Source organism: Rhincodon typus, chromosome 3, assembly GCF_021869965.1.
Source record: "Rhincodon typus isolate 14 chromosome 3, sRhiTyp1.1, whole genome shotgun sequence".
Taxonomy (NCBI): Eukaryota; Metazoa; Chordata; class Chondrichthyes; order Orectolobiformes; family Rhincodontidae; genus Rhincodon; species Rhincodon typus.
The window spans coordinates 86260281-86276602 of NC_063334.1; the positions used below are offsets into that span (position 1 = coordinate 86260281).

The 16322-nt window shown below is 43.6% G+C and overlaps 1 protein-coding gene across 1 annotated transcript in view; it reads left to right on the forward strand.

The window, feature by feature from the left end:
• The window catches only part of LOC109911491 (ATP-dependent Clp protease ATP-binding subunit clpX-like, mitochondrial), a 56158-nt gene that overhangs the window by 24136 nt on the left and 15700 nt on the right, over positions 1-16322 (forward strand). Inside the window, exons 8-9 of the mRNA XM_048595225.1 lie at positions 7047-7135; positions 12751-12915. Coding sequence (XP_048451182.1) covers positions 7047-7135; positions 12751-12915 — 254 coding nt within the window. The remainder of the gene's footprint in view (positions 1-7046; positions 7136-12750; positions 12916-16322) is intronic.

A 16322-nucleotide genomic window follows, 5' to 3' on the forward strand; every position in this document is an offset into this window, starting at 1 on the left:
TATTATAACTTGCTATGGAGTATCACAGGGATTGAAGGTAAGTGGAGGAGCATAGCTTAGCATGCATGGGGCATGAGGAACCACAGTGATTGGAAGATTCAGCATGAGGTGGCATGCACCGGGCACAGACATTTGTGTAAGGGTAGGGAGAGGAAGTGTGAGAACTAGTGGCACTTACACGTAGCTTATGACAGTACAAAATCAATGATGATTCCATACATGTCTGCATGTAAAAGTTCACTCTAGCTATCAGCTTTTGAGGGGAGCAAACTGCCATTCAAGGTTGTGAAATATGCTCATGCCACTCCAGGGATGGGGAAAGTTCCACCTGTTAACTGTTTCTCTCCATAGATGCTGCTTGACCCGAAGAGTACTAACAGCATTTTCTGTTTTTATTAAAATTTCCAGCATCTGCAAAACTTTGCTCTTGAAGTATTCCTTTCAGTTGGAAAGTTTAAGTTGGGGAGCACAGTTTAAAAATTATAGCCAGACATTTTTAAGAGTGAAACTAGGAAATACTTTGGCACAGGAAGGATGATGAAAGTTTGGAATTTCTTCTAGGAAGTGATGTTCGATCAATCATTAATTTTAAATCTACAATTGAGAGATTCTTTTGACCAGAGGTACCAAGGACAAACGTTTGGGGTTATATCAGAGATTGTTCATGGCCTGATGGAATGGTGGAGCAGGCTGCATATCCTAAAAGGTAGTGTCAATACAGTGTGGAGCTGGAGGAACACAGCAGGTCAGGCAGCTTCAGAGGAGCAGGAAGGTTGACGTTTCGGGTTTACACCCTTCATCAGGACTGGGGAGAGGGAAGGGAGCTCGGAAATAAGGGAGAGAGAGGGGTGTGGGGCTGGGGGAAGGTAGGTGGGATGGTGATAGATGGATGCAGGTAGGGGGTTGTGGGAAGGATAGGGCGGATCGGTGAGAAAGAAGAAAGACAGGATTGTGTCAGGACAGGGAGGCGGGGATGAGAGGGAGGGTTGGTCATGGGATGAGGCTAGGGTGGGGAGATTTTGAAACTGGTAAATTCTATGTTCAGGCCATTGGGCTGTAAGCTCCCGGGGCAGAATATGAGGTGTTGTTCCTCCAGTTTAGGTGTGGCGTCACTGTGATGGTGGAGGAGGCCCAGGATGGACATGTCACCCAGGGAGTGGGAGGGGGAGTTAAAATGGTTGGGAACTGGAAGGTGCTGTTGAGTACAGCGTATAGAGTGCAGGTGCTTCGTGAATCAGTCACCGAGTCTGCACCTGGTCTCACCGATGTAGAGGAGGCCACATAGGGATTAACAGATACAATAGACCAGGTTGGAGGACGCACAAGTGAATTCCTGTCAGATTTGGAAAGATCAACAAACCAAAAAAAAAGTAATGGTATGGTGCACTGACCTCTACATCGCAGAGGCCAGGCGCCATACTCTCCAACACCTTCTCCGACTGTCTCCTCGATTATGACCCCACCCTGATCACCAAACCGAAAAAATGGCCTCCTCCAGTTTCAAAATCTCCCCTACACTGGTCTCATCCCATGTCCAACCCTCCTTCATACCCCCACCTCTTTGACTTGACACAATCTGTCCATCTTCTTTCTCACCTTCTTTCGCCCCACCCTTCCCATGACTTATCGCCGTAACTCCCAACCTGCATTCACCTATCACCATCTGACCTATCTTCCTCCAGCCCAACCCTCCTCCCTCTATTTATTTCCAAGCTCCCTTCCCCCTTCCCAGTCCTGATGAAGGGTGTAAACCCAAAACATCAACTTTCCTTCTCCTCTGACCCTGCCTGGCCTGTTGTGTTCCTCCAGCTCCACACCGTATTGACTCTGACTTCAGCATCTGCAGTTCTTGCTATCTCCTAGTCACTGAAAAGCCTACTGCAAAGCCTCTTCTAAGGATGCCCACCTTGAAGAAGTTGTCCTTCTCCCTCCGAAAAGATCTCAGTGGATCTCTCTCCCACTGCAACCCATTGGTGATCTCCTCTGGCCTGAAGCTCCTTGACCATGTACTGAAACAAACCCATTACTACAGCCATGGCTCCTTTCTCAATACCTGCCTATGCAGCTGACTCCTACCCCATGGACTCCAAACAACTTTCAGACCATTCCAAACTGCGACAACCATTAGCTACAGTACATCTAGAACCGCCAGAAACGGTTTTCTGTGCGCATTGTCAGCTCCACGCTCGCAGTGATGTGCCGGTCTCTCCTCGCACTACAGTCAGCCCTACCCCAGCTCACAGCCTCTCTCTCCCAGACCTGCAAAGGACCTCTACTGCTCTTCATTTTACGTAGGATCCACTCCCTCAACCAACGCTTTTACTCTGCCCTATCGGACAACAAGTATCATAAGTACAGCAAACCTGCTTGTGCTTACCTCCAAGCACAGACCTCCTCCACTATCCTAGACCCCAACCCTATCCGCAACCTCATCCTAATTCACCTGGCGCCATTAATCACGCGGTCGCCTCGGCCGCTCCTGCCGATGATGCTGACGACGTCACTTCCACTGAAGCGGACAACATCACTTCAGCCAACACCGCCGACAATGCAGCTTCCAATAACGCCACTGACACTGCTGCTGACGCCGACAGCGCGCTTCCGCCAATGCAACTACGTTACTCCCATCGCCACCGACCACGTCACTCCCATCACTGCTGACCACTTCACTCCCATCACTGCCGGCTACGTCACTCCCATCACTGCTGACTACATCGCTTCCATCACCGCTGACTACATCGCTTCCATCACCATTGACTACATCACTCCCATTAACACTGCTGACCACATCGCTACTTCTGCTTCTGCCCAGGTGACTGTTCCTGTACATACACCCACTTCTGAGACAGTCTCCACCCCCACTCCCAGCTCCAGCTCTACCCCTAGCCCCACCCCAAGCCCTGCCGGGTATTCACCATCCCCCTAGACCTCCCCCTCATTGAGGATGAATGGTCAGTCCTGAGCAAAGGACTCACCTTCATTCCCCTGCCGCCCACATATCAACGAATTCCGTACACACCTAGATGTCAAACACTTTTTCTGCCGCCTCCACCTCCGCACCTGTTTCTTTAACCGTGAGTCTAACCCACCCTCTGCTGACCCCTTCTCCCACCTCCAACACACCTCATCTTCCTGGATACCACCCCATGGCCTCCTACCCTCCCTCGACCTCTTCATCTCCAAATACCGTTGTGACATCAATCGCCTGAATTTCTCCACCCCTCTCACTCACTCCAGTGTCTCCCCAATGGAGCACGCAGCCCTCCACTCCCTTCGCTCCAATGCCAACCTCACTATTAAACCCACCAATAAGGGGGTGCAGTGGTAGTATGGCGACCTGACCTCTACATCGCTAAGGCCAGATGCTAACTTGCTAATACCTCCTCCTACTGTCCCCTTGATTATGACCCCACACCTGATCACCAAACCATCATCTCCCAGACCATCAATAACCTCATTACCTCAGGAGACCTCCCACCCACAGACTTCAACCTCATCGTTCCCCAACCCCGCACCACCCGTTTCTATCTCCTTCCCAAAATCCACAAATCTGATGTCCCCGGTCGACCCATTGTTTCTGTCTGCTCCTACCCCACTGAACTCATCTCTGCCTACCTCGACTCCATCTTCCCATCCCCCCAAGTCCAGGAACTCCCCACCTATGTTCAGGACACTACCCATGCCCTCCACCCCCTCCAAGACTTTCAATTCCCCAGCCCCCAACACCTCATCTTCACCATGGATATCCAGTCCCTGTACACCTGTATCCCCTATGCAGATGGCTTAAAAGCCCTCCGCTTCTTCCTCTCCCGCAGGCCCAACCAGTCCCTCTCCACTGACACCCTTATCCGCTTAATTGAACTTGTCCTTACCCTCAACAACTTTTCCTTTAACTCTTCCCACTTCCTAAAAACTGAATGGGTCGTGATGGGCACCCATATGGGTCCAAACTGTGCCTGCCTCTTCGTGGGATTTATGCTGTTACACTGGCACTATCCCTCACCTCTTCCTCTGCTACATCGATGACTGTATCGGCACTGCCTCGTGCTCCCATGAGGGGCTTGAACAGTTCATCAACTTTACTAACACCTTTCACCCCAACCTCAAGCTCACCTGGACCATCTCCAACACCTCCCTCCCCTTCCTGGACCTTTCAGTCTCCATCTATAGTAACCGTCTCAGCACCGACATCTATTTCAAGCCCACTGACTCCTATAGCCACCTTGACTGCATCTGCTCACACCCACCCTCCTGCAAGAATGCGATCCCACACTCCCAACTTCTCTGCCTCTGCTGCATCTGCTCACAAGATGGAGCGTTCCAGTCCTAGACATCCCAGATATCCTCCTATTTCAAGGACTGCACTTTTGACTCTCCAGTGATTCATAATGCCATCAACTGCAGCTATTGCATTTTCCATACTTCTACCCTCAAATACCCTCCCCACAATAAAAATAAGGACAGAGTCCCTCTGGTCCTCACATACCACCCCACTGCATCCAGCACATCATCCTTCGCCACTTCTGCCGCCTGCAATCCAACCCCACCACCAAAGAGATATTTCCTTGCACATCCCTATATCTGCCTTTCGCGGGGACCGCTCACTCCGCAACTCCATTGTCCGCTCTACACTCCCCATGAACCCCACCACACCTGGCACCTTTCCCTGCAACAGCAGGAGGTCCTACACCTGCCCTACACCTCTCCTCTCACCTCCATCCAAGGCCCCAAACAATCTTTCCAAATCCAACAGGGATCCACCGATATGTCCTCCAACCTGGTCTACTGTATTCATTGATCCCGATGTGGTGTCCTCTACATCAGTGAGACCAAGTGCAGACTCGGTGACTGTTCGTGGATCACCTGCACTCTGTATTCTATAATCAACACTGCTTCCAGTTGCCAACCATTTTAACTCACCCTCCCACTCCCTCAGTGACATGTCCATCCCGGGCCTCCTCCAGTGCCAGAGTGACGCCACATGTAAACTAGAGGAACAACAGCTCATATTCCGCCTCGGGAGCCTACAGCCAATGGCCTGAACGTAGAACTGACCAGTTTCAAAATCTCCCCATCCCTGGCCTCATCCCATGTTCAACCCTCCCTCTCATCCCCGCCTTCTTGACCTGACACAACCTGTCCACCTTTTTACTCACCTTTCCGCCCTACACTTCCCACTGACCAATCTCCACTACCCTCTATCTGCATCCACCGATCACCATCACACCTACCTTCCCCCAGCCCCAGCCCTCCCATTTATTTCCGAGCTCCTGTCCCCCTCTCCAGTCCAGATGAAAGGTGTAAACCCGAAACATCAAATTTCCTGCTCCTCTGATGCTGCCTGACCTGCTGTGTTCCTTCACTCCACACTGTATTGACTCTGACTCCAGCATCAGCAGTTTTTGCTATCTCCATGTCCTAAAAGGCTTCTGTCCCTGTGTTTCTAAACCTGATGTAAAGTGGACAATCAGTTGGGTTGAATAGTGGGCAGGAGTTATCTGGTGATGTAATCTCAGATTAAAATAAATAAAAAATATCTACCTTTAAGGTAGTGGCCTTCAGAAAAGGTTTGCTAACTCTGGTTGGATGTATTCCTGGAGAATTCATTGCATGCCAGCCACCTCGTAATATCCTGCTGTTGGCCAGTCCATCAGACCCTTTTTTTATTGGAACTATATTTTTCCACAGCAACTGGTAAGCATATAAACTTTTCAGGATGCAATTAGATTTTTGTGGTCTGCCAAACAACCTTTCTTTTCTTGAACAACATTATGTTTTTAACTCGTAAACAAAGTACCCGAAGAAAATGCAAATAAAATTGTTTAATGCTCTGATTTTTTTTCTTCATATTTCCTTGCAGTAGTATCCTGGAGATCAATCTTCAGTTTCTGGAGGGTTGGTGCCCTGACTTCAGTCATGCCCTTTAAGAATTGTCAATTTGACAGCCAAGTCCCATAAAAAAAACTAATAACAGCATTGACAACCCCAGCTGCAATCAGCTACAAACAATCTTTCATAATGTGGTGCAGTAGTAGTGTCCCTGTCTCTGAGCCAGGAGATCCAGCCTCAAGTTCCACCTGCTGCAGAGGTGACTGCTCTTGTGATGCAGTGATTGTGTCCCTACCTCTGAGCCAGGAGCTGGGTTTAACTCCTACATTTTAAATTGGCTCTTGTGGCTCAATGGTAGTATCCTGACCTTTGAGTCAGGAAGACTGGGTTCAAGTCCCACTAGTTCCAGAGGTGTGTAATAATATTGCTGCGTAGGTTGATTAGAAAATAGGTATAAAGTTGGCAAACAAGCATTAGCCTCATTCATTGTTCATGCAAACAGACCAATGCCTGTTTCTGACACTTGCTCTGGATGCCTACTGATAGTATGTGCTGAACTGTTCCAGCGCAGAATGAGTAAGCAATTGCTCTATTTTATATCTAAAAATTGGACACAACTTGATCTACTTACTTGGCCTTTCACTCTACAAAATATTAGGTTACCAGCTCAGAGTACTAGGAGTTTGCTGGTGAACTGTGTGTAAAGTTCATTATACCCTCTAAGCTTATTCAATGTAGGGAAGCTTGCTATTATGCAAATACAGTATCTGTGCAATGTTCACATCACCCAATAGATTTGAAACAGGGAATGAGGGCAGGCCTACTTATTCCCAATCACTCCCACAATCCATACCAGCCTAATTCCCCCTTTCTCATCCTGTCCTCCCCCCTCACTTACCAGATAAATGTGGCAATAGCCCCTCATGGCTAGGAACTCGTTCACTGGCTGTCAGTGCTCAAATTTGCAGTTCTTGTTCATCTGATTCAATGTGCCTCAAGCAACAGGGAAACATTCAGAAGGACTGACCTTGGGCGATTAGGTAGTCAACTTATCTCTCAATATCTACATTGGAAGCCTGAATATCATGTGGGTCACTACTAATACCTATAATGAAGGAGCCATACTCAATACATGTGTTGCAGGCTGCAGTGTATGTGTGTGATATTGAGACAATACTGTTTTTGAATATTTATGTATGTCTCTTTTATTCCACAAGGAATTGTGTTTCTTGATGAAGTGGATAAGATTGGAGCAGTTCCAGGAATACACCAGCTTCGTGATGTAGGAGGAGAAGGTGTGCAGCAAGTGAGTGATAAGAAAGATTTTCATGACGAGACAGGTAGCTTGAATCAGAGGATTTCTCAACTCAGCAGAACAAAGTGGTGTGTTGAAGTGGCGGGCAAGTGGGAGCTCGTTGACCTTCTTACAGACAGAACGTAGGTGTTCTGCGAAACGGGCACCCAGTTTACGCTTCGTTTCCCAATGTAGAGGAGACCATGTTTGTGGTCATGTGGGGCAAAAATGGGGCATGTTTGAAACAGCACTAACTTCAAATGGACCTGCTAAGATTGGATTTCCTTCCTGTCTGAGCCACACCTCAACCCTTTCCCTTGCTGGTGAAAATAGGATGTATTGAAATGAAGTAGGGTCTTCCACATTTGGGCCCTGCCTTTCATTTCTAAAGGTCTACACAGTTTTCTCAACCTGAAAATCTGCCTTGATACATAACAAGGTAGCAGAGAGCCATTTCTGTCAGACCATAATTCATAGGAGCAGAAGTAGGCATTCAGCCCATTAAGTCTGCTCTGCCGTTAATGAGAGCATAGCTGATCAGAGGATCCTCAGCTCTACTTTCCTGCCTTTTCCCCATAGCCTTTATTGATTGAAAACCTGTCTATCTCAGCCTTGAATATGCTTATTGACCCAACTTCTGCATTCCTTCATTACCCTCTGAGAGACAAAATTTCTCCTCAGCTCTGTCTTGTGGATGACCCATTATTCTGAAATTATGTCTTTAGTCCGAGGCTCTCACATTACCTTTCTACATCTACCCTCTTAAGTCCCCTAAACATCTTATATATTTCAATAATATCATCTCTCATTTTCCTAAACTCCAGTGAGTACTGGCCCAATCCACTCAACCTCTCCTCATAAGACATTCCCTCCATACTTGGGATTAGCCTAGTGAACCTTTTCTGGACTACCTCCATTGCTAATATATCTATTCTTCAATAATGGACACAAAACTGTTCACAGTATTCTAGCTGTGGTCTGGCTAGTGCCCTGTATTTGAGCAAAAACTCCCTACTCTTAAACTTCATACCTTTGAAATAAAAACCCACATTCCATTTGCTGTCCTTATTCCCTGCTGAACTTAGAGGCTAGCTTTTTGTGATTCATATACAAAATGATTTTCCCTTCATGAAGACATGTTGACTGTGCTTAATCATATATATGCCTAAATGCTCTGTTATTTGATCCTTTATACTAGAATCTAACATTTTCCCAATAATACTGATGAATTAGAATTAGAATTAGCTGTTATTTTCGCATGTACTCCCTCGTATGAGTAACAGTGAAAAGTTTGCAAGCTGCCACTTTCTGTGCCCATCTTAGGTACAAATGTACCTAGGCACAGAATCTTAGTGTAAAGCAGAAAAATAAAGAAAGCAAGTTAAGAAGTTAAACATTGCAGTCCTTCTTACTAAAGCGTAGAAAAACAAAGAAACACAGCTAATAGTTCCACATCACAGTCCACAAGCGCCTGGCCATGCTAGGCTCGCACTCCTCACAAGGGCTTGATCTCACCCTCACCGTCGATCACCTTGGAAGCTAACTGTTTATCCATTTTAAAATAAAGGTATTACACTAGCAGTTTTCCAATTGTCTGGGACTTTTCCAAAGTCTAAGGATGCCTGCAAGATTATTACCAGTGCATCTAGCATCCTGGGTGCTAAATGTATTAATATCGTAAGATGCATCCCATCAGGTCCAGGGTACTTATTGGTCTGTAGCCCCATTAGTTTCTCTTTCACTTTAATGTAATTGATCCTGTGGATTTCTTGCAGAAATAAAGCACAGACCATAAGATTTATAGGCCAGTTGAGAAGAATATGTGGATGTACCTACCAAAGAAGGTGCAATACTTGACCTACTATTGGGAAATAAGGCAGGGCAGGTGACTGAGGTGTCAGTGGGGGAGAACTTTGGGGCCAGTGACCATAATTCTGTTAGTATTAAAATAATGATAGAAAAGGGTAGTCTAGATCTCAAAGTTAAAGTTCTTAATTGGAGGAAGGCTAATTTTGATGGTATTAGGCAAGAACCTTGATTGGGGGCAGATGTTTGCAGGTGAAGGGATGGCTGGAAAATGGGAAGCCTTCAAAAATGAGATAACGAGAGTCCAGAGAAAGTATGTTCCTGTTAGAGTGAAGGGCAAGGCTGGTAGGTGTAGGGAATGCTGGATGACCACAGTAATTGAAATTTTGGTCAAGAAAAAGAAGAAAGCATTTGTCAGGTATAGACAGCAGAGATCGAGTGAATCCTTAGAAGAACACAAAGGTAGTAGGAGTATACTTAAGAAGGAAATCAGGAGGGCAAAAAGTAACATGAGATAGCTTTGGCAAGTAGGGTTAGGGAGAATCCAAAGGGATATTATAAATACATTGGGGACAAAAGGGTAACTAGGGAGAGAATAGGGTCTCTTAAAGATCAGCAAGGCCACCTATGTGTGGAATCGCAGGAGATGGGGGAGATACTAAACAAGTATTTTGCATCAGTGTTTACTGTGGAGAATGATATGGATGATACAGAACATGGGGAAATAAATAGCGACATCTTGAAAAATGTCCATATTACAGAGGAGGAGGTGCTGGACATCTTAAAATGAAAAAAGGTGGATAAATCCCTGGGACCTGATCAGGTGTACCCTAGAACTCTGTGGGAAGCTAGGGAAATCATTACTCGGCCCCTTTCTGAGATATTGATATCATTGATGGCCACAGGTGAGGCGCTGGAAGACTGGAGGTTGGCTAATGTGGTGCTGCTGTTTAAGAAAGGTGGTAAGGAAAAGCCAGGGAATTGTAGACCAGTGAGCCTGATGTCAGTGTTGGGCAAGTTGTTGGAGGGAATCCTGAGGGACAGGATTTACATGTATTTGGAAAGGTAACGACTGATTAGGGATAATCAACATGGCTTTGTGCATGGGAAGTCATGTCTCACTAACTTGATTGAGTTTGTTGACAAAGTAACAAAGAGGATTGATGAGGTTAGAGCAGGGGACATGATCTATATGGACTTTAGTAAGGTGTTCGACATGGTTCCTCATAGTAGATTGGTTAGCAAGGTTAGATCACATGGAATACAGGGAGAACTAGCATTTGGATACAGAACTGGCTCGAAGGTAGCAGACAGAGAGTGGTGGTGGAGGGTTGTTTTTCAGACTAGAGGCCTGTGACCAGTGGTGTGCCACAGGATTGGTGCTGGGTCCATTGCTTTTCGTCATTTATATAAATATTTTGGATTGAACATAGGAGGTATGGTTATTAAGTTTGCAGATGACACTAAAATTGGAGGTGTAGTGGACAGCGAAGAAGGTTACCTCAAAGTACAACGGGATCTTGATCAGATCAGCTAATGTGCCAAGGAGTGGCAGATGGAGTTTAATTTAGATGAATATGAGGTGCTGCATTTTGGAAATGCAAATCAGGGCAGGATTCACACAATTAATGATAAGGTCCTGGGGAGTGTTTCTGAACAAAAAGACCATGGAGTGCAGGTTCATAGCTCCTTGAAATTGGAGTCTCAGGTAAATAGGATAGTAAAGAAGGTATTTGGTATGCTTGCCTTCATTGGACAGTGCTTTGAGTATAGCTGTAGGGAGGTCATGTTTCGGCTGTACAGGGCCCTTTTGGAACACTGTGTGCAATTCTGGTGTCCCTGCCAAAGGAAGGATGTTGTAAAACTTGGAAGGGTTGAGAAAAGATTCACAAGGATGTTGCCAGGGTTGGAGGGTTTGAGCTAAAGGGAGAGGCTGAATAGGCTGGGGCTATTTTCTTTGGAGCATCGAAGGCTGAGGGGTGACCTTTTAGAGGTTTATAAACTCATGAAGGGCATGGATAGGGTAAACAGACAAGGTCTTTTCCCTGGGTGGGGGAGTCAAAAACTAGAGGGCAATGGTTTAAGGTGAGAGGGGAAAGATTTAAAAGGGACCTAAGTGGCAATTTTTTCATGCAGAGGGTGGTGCGTATAAGGAATGAGCTGCCAGAGGAAGTGGGTGGAGGCTGGTACAGTTACAACATTTGAAGGACATCTAGATGGGTATCTGAATAAGAAGGGTTTAGAGGGATATGGGCCAAATGCAGGCAAATGGGATGAGATTAATTCAGGATATCTGGTCAACATGGACATGTTTGAACGAAGCATCCGTTCCCATGCTGTACATCTCTGTGACTCTATCACTAATTGAAAAAGTAACAACTTTCAACAACTACATTTTCCCCAGTATTTGCCTAGATAAATTTTTATGCAGCAGACTATGAGAAGAAACTACAACCACAAGATTTTAGAGGCATGTAAATAGGAAACAATAACTTTTAAGATAATTGTAATTAAGTGATATTTTTACAGCTTAAGTTTTAAAATTTTTGTTACTTGCACATTTTAGGAGAGATTTTCCTGAGTTTCCTTCCCAGATACATAAAATCAAAAACCAATAAAAAATATCTGAGATTTCAGTCTGTTCGTTTAAACATGGGGAAATCTTGAAAGTTTCAATTGTGGCATGTTCAATGGTCTGTTGATTTTTTTTTCGTTATCCATTTACTCAAGTAATCCTAGGCATAGACCCAAAAATCTTAAACAGTAGAGATATTTAATTATTTGATTTGCTGGTTGATTTCTCATTGAAAGCCAAGTAACAAATAACCTGGACATGACAGTTTGTGCACTCGTCAGGGGTTAATGTACCATACTCAAGGTTTGAATAATAAAGCCTGCTAGTTGACAAATGTGGAGTAAACTGTAACCATATCCATCCTAGAGATATACTACAAGTGCCCTGGAGTTAAGGGACATCTTATCTGAAAGCTCATGAAAGAATTCGTATTCTTCTTATTATAGCTCTACTGCTACAAATAGATATGGTCCTTTTGAGTGAAAGGCCACCCTACAATGAAGGACAGGACTAGAGTATTCTGATGGAAATTACATAATTTTTACAGAACAGAAATATTGGTTTGGAAGGTCCATGTTGGTGTTAATGCTCCACGTAAGCATCATTCCATGTAAGTTTATCTGCCCCGATCAGTGTGCCCTTCTATGCCTTTGTGCTTCATGTGATTACCTAAGTTTCCCTTAAATGCATTAATGTTACTTTCCTCAACAATTCTTTGTGGATAGCAAGCTCCAAATTCTAACCCGCTTCCAGGTGAAAAGAATTCTTCTGAATTCCAAAATGGATTCATTAGCAATTATCTGAGACTTACTACCCCTCTTTTTGAACTAACTTTAATTTGTGCCTCAACTTTCTTCTTTCTGGAGAAAAGTGTCCCAGGTCATAAAATCTTTTGTGATAGATGTAACCTCTCAGTTCTGGTATTGTTTCAGTAAATCTCTTTTGCACCTTCCCCATTTCCTCAATATTCTTTTTATAATACACACACCAGAACTATGTACAGAAGTAGCAGGCTGCTGCTTCATCTATGCACAAAACCTAGGAGCAGTTGAGGAAGAAATCTTCCAGACTCAGGAAAATTGACAAGGTAACAACTGCTCAGATCTTAGTTAATTTTATCATCTGGACTTATAAGGTATTTTAATTATTCTTCGGTTTTGTAATTTGCAATATATAGTGCAGAGAACCTGAATTACAATTTCAAGGGCCTGCCATAGCAAACATTATAATGGTACTTTTTTTTCAGGGTTTGTTGAAAATCATGGAGGGAACAATCGTAAATGTCCCAGAAAAAAACTCGAAGAGATATCGTATGGATACCATTCCGGTGGACACTACCAACATTCTTTTTGTTGGTTCAGGAGCTTTTAATGGACTAGAGAGAGTAATCAGCAGGAGGAAAAATGAAAAGGTCCTTTCTTAATTCTGCAATACTAAATGTTCTTTCCAATATTCATAGTAATTTGTTTGACATGTCTTGGTGGTGATTCTACCAGAGTAATTCTCATGGCCTATATAATATCTAAAACAGATTATTCACAGGTTTAAGATCTAGGTTTAAGGTAGGGTGGATTTTAGCACTTAGATCAATGTAAAAGGGTCTGGACTCCAGATGTTGGAGTCCTCACACGAGAGTCTTATTTGAGATCCATCATGTAATCACTGCAAGTGTGTTTGGTGAGAGTGCTTTGAAATTGCTACAAGAAACAAAATATAATTATCTGTTATCTCTAGGTCTACTTTTCTCTGACACAAGTTTGACTTTTCCTCTTCTCTTCCATATAGCATATGAAGTGACTTATTTATTTCTTTGCACTTACATTCAACAGTCGGTGCTCTGTGTTGTTTCTATAGTTAAGACCCTCTTTTATTTTATGTGCCAGGTTGTTAAAGACAGAAGAGAAGTTAGATTCCATGAGTGTTAACACACTGACCCCATCAGACAGAGACATTCCACTGGATGTCAACTCAGAATACAAACACTGGAACTGTTGTCTCTTTTTACCTTGGTTTCTTAAAATTACCTTCTGCAAAACTGATCCCACCATCTGTCTTCCACTTTTTGAACTTATGTCTCACAGCTTTGCATGACACTAGGTCCAAGGCCCCCATAGTTGGTTGCCTGCCTGACCTGACATTTGGAAAGGTACATGAATAGGAAAGGTTTAAAGGGTTGTGGGCAAATGCAGGCAAGTGGGACTAATTTAGTTTGGAAAACTCAGTCAGCGTGGACGAGTTGGATTGAACGGTCTGTTTCCATGCTATTTGACTCTATGACTCCATGATTCTAGGTCCAGAAGCTCCCACATTCATAGCTTCAATACAATGCCTGTTCCACTATTGTCTATTTGCCAATTAGGTAAATGTAATTTATTAATTTAATCAATCACATTAATTGCTATTCTTAAACACAATTTTGCTGTATTTATTAAATATTGATCTCGCTTAGAACTGAAAGTAATACATCCTTAAATAAACAGCAAATTCTCTTAGGTATCTGTGTTAAGGTTTTAGTGTTTTCTTTTCATAGATCTTCCCTAACTCAAGTGTCCTTGGGGAATCATTTTACACAGTTCATTATATTAAGGATTTTATAGCGAATCAGCTTCTCACACCCCTGTTTTTACCACACTTGTTTTTTTTCTAACCTTTTTTTTTCAAACTGAGTGCATGCACCAGCTCCCAGCAGCTAATGTATTCAGAAATATAAAGATACACCTTCCTCCACTCCACTGAACTTCCACACTAACCAAACTCCTAAACTTTCCACTCAATGCCTATATTGCATCTGATGCCCAAAACCTTCTTCAAAAACAGTCATTACCTAAGATCTTCCCCATCACCACTGCCAGTCACTCATCATGCCAACAGCCCACTGGAGGAAGCACCAGATGCCCTGCAGCCATTTAGCCACTAATTGGCTAGAAGTGACATTTCTTCCAATCAGGAATAGGAAGCCCTATCTCAGAGCTGCTAGCCATTGGGTGTGTTAATGAGTGGATATCCATGGAACTATATTTTACAGAAGAGGAAGGAAAAGAAAATGAAGGGGAAATATTATGTTTTTTCAAGATGAAAACATAAAATTAAGATTACAGACATTCTTAATTTGAATAAAATCTACCGTTAAAAATAAATAAAGTTGCTATAATTTTCTACCAAGTACTTGCCATGAGATTTATAACATTTTGAAAAGATTATCTTTAATGTTCTGAGAATTCAGCAAACTTGCTTAATGTTAACAAACTGTTGCTTGGTCATAAATAACTTGAACATTGTTGAAAAGAGAGGCATGTCGCTGAAGTTCTTCATCTTACTCTCATCAGGACAAATGCACACAGCATTAATGGTGGGGCAACAATTCTCAAAGTACATGTGTGCGATGGGCAAATGCACCCCCATGAGACCCAAGATCACCCTGACAAAATCATTCATGGGGGCATCAATCAGAGAAAATTTGCCCTGTAAATTGTATGGATAGAAATGGTGAGCAGTCACTCCTTCACTCACAGGCTGGTACTGCCTTATGCTTGCTACTGATCGGCTCACCAGTAAACTAACCAGCAACAAACACAGGAGAAAAGAAACCTGAGAATGTAGGAGCCATGATCAGGATATGTAAGAGATAGAAAGAAAGAGTTACCAGGGAAACTTTTCCCCCAGACCACGATCAGGAGCCATCATTAACTGAGTCTGGGATCAGGAGCAGCCATTTGCCAAGTTCTGTCAAATGAGTCAAGGGTCAGTGAGCAGCAGGGGTGGAAATGGGAGCTGAGGAGATGGCTGGAAGTGGCTTGTGGGGACAGTGTGTGAGCTCCAACAGGGGAAGGAGACTGAAATGGAGAGGGAACAGTTTCAATCTGTCAATAAAATACACAGCTAACTGGGATCCAAGAAAACTGTGAATTACTGAGGTAACCAGTTCCTTACAAATGTATGTAGAATATCTAGTTCTGGTTCAGGAGCTCCCATACTTGAAGAAAATGTGAATTTTACTGTAATGAATACTGCTAAAATTAAATCTGGGATTGAGATCTGAGATGCAGTTAAAGTAAAGGGAAGTAGCTGCCTGGTTAAAATGATCCAGATTTCAAAATATGTGCTGGAAATGCATTAGCTTTGACCTCACTAATCTGTGGAAATTGATTTAAGATGATAACTTTTTGTATGTTGAAGTATGTGTCAATTATTCTTTAAGAAGTTTGTTGAAAATTTAAATACCATTGTACCTGGGGAATTAGTGCTTTCCTTGCTTTATGTTTATTGGCGAGTTCCTTGTTATTGACAATGTTGATAAATTACTCTAAGTACCCCATATGACAACACAGATACAAAATTGTTGCTATGTGACTACATCACCTAATAAAGTTGTCAAGGTAAAGTCACCATAGTCTGCAATGGGGCTGCTCTCATTAGAGAGAGAGAGACATCTAGTGGTGGTTGAACCTGAGGGTCAGTACACCTTAGGTGAAGGGAGACGTTGAGAAGGAGAGTGCTTCATGGTAACTTCAGCCAGTGCAGGAATTGAACCCAATCTGTTGGCATCACTCTGCATCATAAACAAGCTGTTCAGCCAACTCAACTAACTAATTCTATTACATAATAATTAAGTTAGTGAGAGTGATAAAGTAGCCTCCAAAAACTAAAACGTACCCTCCAAAAATCAACAAGTAGCCCTCCAGAAAATCTCATGAGGCGCCCTTGAAATAAAAAAAAAGCTGTGCAAAGTTAGCAGTAGTGAAAGCACTTGACGTATGTGAGCCTGAAAGGATTAGCAATTGGTTGAGTGCTGTAAGCGCCACCTATTCTCATGATGTC